General features: G+C 39.9%; 1 protein-coding gene across 1 annotated transcript in view; it reads right to left on the minus strand.

Annotated features, from left to right (window-relative positions):
• The window catches only part of LOC120471873 (uncharacterized), an 80,746-nt gene extending 74,148 nt beyond the window's left edge, over positions 1–6,598 (minus strand). Inside the window, exons 1-2 of the mRNA XM_089126347.1 lie at positions 6,520–6,598; positions 4,520–4,838 (exon numbers count right to left, since the gene is read on the minus strand). Of these exons, the coding sequence (XP_088982473.1) occupies positions 4,520–4,635 (116 nt within the window). The 5' untranslated portion in view covers positions 4,636–4,838; positions 6,520–6,598. The remainder of the gene's footprint in view (positions 1–4,519; positions 4,839–6,519) is intronic.
• Positions 6,599–7,591: the final 993 nt, after the last annotated feature.

The following is a 7,591-nucleotide window of genomic DNA, read 5'->3' on the forward strand; positions in this document are numbered from 1 at the left end:
GATGATCCGTCAGCTCACAGTGCCACTCACTCCATCTAACGCAGACAGACGACACACCATCAGAGAAGACGAGTGAGACGGAGAACTGATCTGACTTAATAAAGACAAAGATAAAATAACACGGAGCAGCTGTCTTTGTGATGAGTGACGATAATCACAGAGCCGTCTCGTTTCGATCAGAGGAGCGACTACTGGATAAACTCGTCAAGACCTCCTGACTAACTGAACCTTGACGTATGAAATAATTGGCAGAAAAATCAATTTAGTGAACATTGAGATATGAAAAGCATCTATGTTTTTTGTTGGGTATCATAAATCATCAGGCTTTTATGGCTCAAAAAAACAGCTTGATATTATTCAGAGACCCGAACAGAGCAAGAATATACTGTCTACTGCAGATCCTGATGCTTGTAATGTAAATCAATGACATCTTTATAACAGTATGGCAGATACTTGCATAACATTTCAATATCCGCAAATATATTAAGATGATATTTAAATGCTTAGTTTAATGCAATGCAATAAGAGAGATGAAGAAATAAACCTTCCGCAAAAGCCTGTTGATCATATTTGATCCTCATGATTTTTATAATAAATGATGATAATAAAAAAGCAAACCTGCATCAGTCAAGCTAACAATATCACAGCTATTCTCATGTTTACTTGATAATGTCAGAGCAGATTTGACTGCGGAAAGACTCGTGAAGCTCGAGCTGAAGGGGGATGTTTGTACAATATACTAAAGGACTTTTACTTGATAAAAGAGTCTAAACTCTCAGTCAGAGACAGGAGGACTGGAGGAGATCGAGTGCGACAGGTTTATCAGATCATGTTGCTCATTTAGAGGATTCAGAAATATGATACAGCAGCTTAATAAGGATTAAAAAGGCTTACATCATGAATGTTAATTATGTCATGCTGATATTATATTGCAGTCATGAAGATGTCATCATTATGAGTTAAACTTTCACCATATTCAAAAAACATTAATTGAGCACACCAGTGTCTGCCATTAAATCTCCGGACGAAACTTGCGTTCACTATAGCAGGACGAACTCAACCAATTGTCTGACTGACTGGACATGGAAACACATGGAGAAACACGTCAGGTAATTTATATTCATTATATTGAAGATTAAACGCTTCATTTAATCCAGTTTGTTCATTTTTATGCAAACATTGTTTTTTGAAAAAGGAGTGTTTCACTGATGTTATCATCTTAAGCATCAGAAACATTATAAACACAAGGCAACAAGTCAGCCACTGTAGATCTGCTTCAATAAAGCTTTACTCCACATCTGAGAGTTTAATCTTATAATTCATCAGACGACTTTAAATGCCACCAGCTAGACACCCCTGCTGTGGAATTTCAATAATAGGCTATATTTATTTATTATCATTTTGATATATTGCTTTAGCAATGACTAATCTCTTGAGAACATCAATAAAATTAATATGCAGGATATATTATATTGCATTCTGATTGGGTGGGACCTTGAAGCCCCGCCCACAATTCCACTAGCGCAAATGAAAGTTCCGTGCAATAAAGATAATTTATGTTTTGCCTTGATTAACATTTACTTGATTACACAGTACAACCACAAAAGAGATCTCGTTGATGATATATTTCAATTGTTTCTCTTAGATTGCAACATGATGAAATGGAAAACCAAGTCTCTTAACATTATACATTAACTCTCTCAACGATCTCCATTAAGTCTCCTGAGACGTGAAGAACATTTGAGCAACACATTTTCCCCCTAGCGTATTATAAAGATGATAACTAAGCTTTAAAATGAATGTGTTCAGCATTAGAGTCACGCAACCTCGTCTTTCTGTTGCTCTTGTAGCAGCTTTTTCAGATGAATGTTGTGAAGTGAAGTGGCACAGCCTCAGGCGGCTCATCTTTTCTTAATTTAGCTGCTTCCTCAAACACCTGCCTGACCTCTGACCCCTGAAGGACGGGATGGGTCAGAAGCAGAGAGCTGAAAAGTTTATAAAGAAAATATAGGATGGCAGCAGGTGCAGAACGATTGTTTACAGAGACTTTCCGGATTCTTCATTAGCAATATTCAAGCCGACAGGGAACCTTGAATTTACTTTACATATTCATTACCTTGCCCTGTTATTTTTTCTACCCAAATCCTGTGTTGAGCCTTTTGGGTCATTTTTTTGTGTCATTTTTCCAGTGTTTGGGTAGTTTTTGTGTTACCCAGATCCTGGATCAGACTTAACAACCCAGTGTTTGGGTAGTTTTTGTGTTATCCAGATCCTGGATCAGACGTAACAACCCAGTGTTTGGGTAGTTTTTGTGTTACCCAGATCCTGGATCAGACGTAACAACCCAGTGTTTGGGTAGTTTTTGTGTTACCCAGATCCTGGATCAGACGTAACAACCCAGTGTTTGGGTAGTTTTTGTGTTACCCAGATCCTGGATCAGGCATAACAACCCAGTGTTTGGGTAGTTTTTTGTTGCCCAGATCCTGGGTCAGACGTAACAACCCAGTGTTTGGGTAGTTTTTGCATTATCCAGATCCTGGATCAGACGTAACAACCCAGTGTTTGGGTAGTTTTTTGTTGCCCAGATCCTGGGTCAGACATAACAACCCAGTGTTTGGGTAGTTTTTGCATTATCCAGATCCTGGATCAGACGTAACAACCCAGTGTTTGGGTAGTTTTTGTGTTACCCAGATCCTGGATCAGACATAACAACCCAGTGTTTGGGTAGTTTTTGGCTCCTGGGTCAGACGTAACAACCCAGTGTTTGGGTAGTTTTTGGCTCCTGGGTCAGACGTAACAACCCAGTGTTTGGGTAGTTTTTGTGTTACCCAGATCCTGGATCAGACATAACAACCCAGTGTTTGGGTAGATTTTGTGTTACCCAGATCCTGGATCAGACGTAACAACCCAGTGTTTGGGTAGTTTTTTGTTGCCCAGATCCTGGATCAGACATAACAACCCAGTGTTTGGGTAGTTTTTGCATTATCCAGATCCTGGGTCAGACGTAACAACCCAGTGTTTGGGTAGTTTTTGGCTCCTGGGTCAGACGTAACAACCCAGTGTTTTTATAGTGTGTGCAATGAATGAAAACATCTCATAAATGGACCAACTCGCATTTGCGTCCTGTAAAACTGAATTTTGAGATTTTGTGAATCAGACTGAATCTCAGTTCAGTGTAAATATTTCACATGCTCCCGAATGATTGTGCACAGTCTGTTCTGTTTCATAATTCACACAGGCTCTTACAATCTCAGCTAATGCTCAAACCGGACGTGACAGACGAACCACCAAACCCGTCTCATCTCTCAACTCGAAAAGGTCTGCAAAGCTTTGAAGATCAAAGTGCATGACAATTAAAGTTATTGTCTCCCTAAAATAAAGAATTGATTCTGCTGAAACGAGTCGTCAACAATTCCAGTCTCACTTCTTAGCTAATTTGGATAATGCCAGCCTCTGGTCTTGATTGGCTGAACAGTGTCTCTTAGCCCCACCCTCAAACACTGTAGTGTATCTGAGACTGGAAGAGTTTGGTTTGTGTTGTTTGTGTCGAGAAGACACTGTGTGTCAAGAGCTGAGATTCAGATATGATAATGAGCGTTTGGTTTCAGACCAATCACAGCAGACTGATACCAGCTGACCAATCAGAGCAGGGTAGACTAATTACAACAGACTGGGCCATCTGACCAATCAGAGCAGAGTAGACCAATCACAACAGACAACTATGTCATCTGGGTGACCATTTTTTTAACTTGGATGCATGTGAACCTGTTGTAGCAGACGCCAAAACAAAATTAGGAAGCTTTAAAATGGCATAATAGGATCACTTTAACTTAACAAGGTGTTGTTTGAGTTATTAGACCTGATGATGTGTTAAAGAAGAGCTTCTCAAGTAGTTTTGCTTCAGGATCCACACAAATTGCGACAAAGACCAAATAGCAGTAAAATTGTTTAGCATCCCATTTTTGGGTCACGACCACCAATTTATGTTTTAGGAATGACGTTTGATTAGGCCGGGAAGAAGAACTGATTCCATTATAAAAATACTGAAAGCATTTTTTCCCCTATGGCTATAGTGTTTTTATTAGTATTTATCTTTAAGAGTTTTAATTTAGAAATCGTGTCTTTGCAACTACCTTTTTGTACATTTTATTTTATTTCAGTTAATTTTAGTGATGAAAATGTGTTTCTTTATGGTTTTTAGTAATGATTGACTTGATTAAATGCTTCTGATGTGAACATAAAACCTTAAAAAAAATACCGTCAGGGCAAAAGAAATGATCTGATTGTGAGTTTGCAATCTTTAAACCAATAGTTTAGAGTACCCTTCACATTCAGTTCAGATGGTAAGTCCATGCTGCTAAACTACAGGTTTAAAAACAGAACAAGTGATTGCCTGAGTCTAGATCTGATGGTGCCACTAAAATAGCAGTACTTGTCGTTTGCGTGAGTGTACTTATGGCTTCATTAGGCGCATTGTCGTGTGCCTTCGCCACCCACCGGCAACCATTTATATACTCACCTGGGAAGTGATTGAAACAGGCGAGTCCCTGCGTTCTCAGAACGGGCCGCTTGGAGGGGTGACGTTGGTTCTCCAGGTAGAGTCCCCGTGGATAAGGTGGACACATTAATGGCCATCTGCTCAGAGAGACCCAGTCAACGGCTCTTTAATGAAGACGAATGTGAGGTGGGCCGGTCCAGGAGGCGATCAGCGGGGGTCTAATGACACACCTTCAGCTGCTAACCTGCCACCCCGCTGTGACTGATGGGGAGAAACACTCACACACTCCTCAGGATCCACTCGGGAGATCCTCCAGCACCACAAGAGCACATGCTTCACACTGCAAAAAAAGATATTTGAAATTCAGTGAGTTTGTTTTTCAAACAAGTACACAGAAAAAAATCCCAGACCTCTCCAACTCAATTTCTAGTGATTAGTCACATTAAATTTTTTCAATACGCCTGATTGAATCTCTGTGAATTTAATTTAACAGTCTGTTAAAGTCCCCCAGTAGTCAATCATTTTATCCCTTAAAACTAATCTTTGATCACCAAAATTACATATTTAAACATTTTTTCCTAAAATAGCTTGAATGTAACTCGACACCCTTGCCTCATTTAGTATGCAGTTCTATGAATATCCAAATGAGGCCCCGCCTCCACTCACTCAGCAACTGGTTGACGATCACACGTTGATCTGATTGTTTACGTGATAGTTTGTGACATCAGAAACACCAGCGATTTCAAACCGTGTTTTTGAGACTGTCTTTAGCCCCTTTCACACAGCGCGTTGATCCCGGGAAATTGCCGGGAAATTGCCAGAACGCCTTCTGTGTGAACATAAACACGACCCGGGCATTGATGCCGGGTTGGGGACCTGGTATCATTGCCGGTGTTGTGCCTAATTTCCACCCCCTGCCAAATTATTACCCCCCTCGTTGAAGTCAGTACCTGATTGCCTAATCCCAACCCCGCCCCTAATCCTTGCCCCTCCCCCACAGCTAATCCTAAACCTACCAATGCTAGGGGGGTAATAATTTGGCGGGGGTCGAAATTCGGCACAACACCGGAAAATACACGGATAATGAAAAAATCCCGGAAAGACACGACATCAGGATGAGACATGTAACGTACGCGTTGAAAACATGTACACGCGCATACCGTTCCACAAAGCTGGTGAACGATCTCCGCTTCAGCGCGGATAGTGAGGAACTGGTGGTCTCTGCTTTGTTCCAGTTTGCAGACATTTGTTCGTCCTTTCTTTGTTGATGACGAACACAAACTTTCTTCTAAGAGCAACAGAGTCGTGCGATGGCACGAGCGTCATCACTTTGACACACCCCTGACGGCATTGGTCCAGGCTTTTGTTCATACAGCGCGGGACTGAATCTCTGTGTGAAAGGGGCTTTTGATAGCCATGGACAAGCGACTTGTGGATCTTTTCTGATCCCGTCCCTCCTGTCTCTCTTTCTCAAACTCTCTCCCACCTCACTTCCAGTCTAACTACTGGCCTATCCCATTAAAAGGCGAAAACCTTTTTAAAGTATAGTTAGACCAAAATTAGTTATAAAATAGCACACTTCAAGTTGACTAATCATTAACACACTTGAAATAACGTTGTAGTCTGGCTGAATTAAGTTACAGCATTATTTTTTTTTTCACCAGGGCATGTAAATCTCGATGTAAGTTTTGCTTTATTATTTATTTCTTGGTATATCCAGCTTTCAGGACTGACAGGACTGTCAAGCTACTGACAAGAGACAAAAAAATGATAAATAAGAAATTCAGGCACTTGAAGAGTTTGCTATGCTAATAAAAGGCAATAAGCCCCTAAAAGTGGTCGAGAATAGCTTTCTTAACGATCTAATAAAGAGTTCAGCGGTCGCATGGCACACAAATCACACAGCAAATTACATATCAGAAGTTGATCAAACAGTATTTTAGACATATGACATGAGAGAAATAGGGCTAGCATTAGATAATTATTTTTAAACCCTTATAATTTCCGTGCTCAATACTCACCATAACGTCTTATCTAATTTCTCTTGGGGAAGTTTGTTTCGGTCCTCAGCACTGCCTGGTTCCGGCTGGTTCGGCTTCGCTCGCTTTAACGCTTTCCCGCCCATGCGCATTTGAATTGTCCATACCAACGGTTTTTCTAAACGCATGCGTATATTGTTCATCCAACAGATTTTTTCATTTCGACTTGATACTTTATGAAATATATTCAGTGAAAATGTTTTTAATTGTGAGCAATGACAGTCTTTTTTTGTATGGGGAAAATTGTTTGGAAGTCATTTATTGAGCCAATATTTTCAGTGATTTTTTTACAGTGAAATTTATGCTAACAGGGTCAAAAATAAGTGTATTTTTCTGACCTTACTGGCACAATTTTTTTCTTGTTTTAGGCACAAACTCAAATGATTTTTTTTTTTCAGAAAATGTAATATTGTCAGTTACTTGAAAAAGTATTTCGATTTAAGAATGTTTAGATATTTGTGCTGGAAAATGAGATAAAATACTGACGAATAATGTTTTTGCAGTATGATGATGATGATGATGTGTGTCACACACCTCTCAAAACAGAAGCTTTTCACTATAAGCCAACAACGTCACAGACTCAAAGAGCTCCGACTGTAAAGCGGTCAGTCGTTAACAGTGTTGCTTTCAATGCTTTTAATTTGGAAAACATGAGTAATAACCCTGGAGGAGCAGGAGAGGACCTGAAAGAACACACACACATACACTGCTCGCTTCAAAATTACACTTTATTGGGTTCATGAAAACTGTGCTGACATATTTTATTGGATTTTGAAGAACTATGTTGACACGGTGAATTTCATAGGATGTTTAATGCGAGTTTTGTGCAAAGACGGCGCTCGCAAACACAGTTTTCTAGGGTCGATTCTCCGCCACAATAAAAAGCAAACAAAACGAAATCAAATCATATACTTTGATCAATCGCCATGCTCCTCAAAATCAAATAACCATAAATAACTCAGAATAGCAGTTCCAGTTGCCTTCATGACACATTTTATGATGAAAAATGAGCAGAATAAAGGCAGATTTCATGATCTTTCAGATCCGTATGTGT

This window comes from Pimephales promelas, chromosome 23 (assembly GCF_988280905.1).
Source record: "Pimephales promelas chromosome 23, fPimPro1.hap1.1, whole genome shotgun sequence".
Taxonomy (NCBI): domain Eukaryota; kingdom Metazoa; phylum Chordata; class Actinopteri; order Cypriniformes; family Leuciscidae; genus Pimephales; species Pimephales promelas.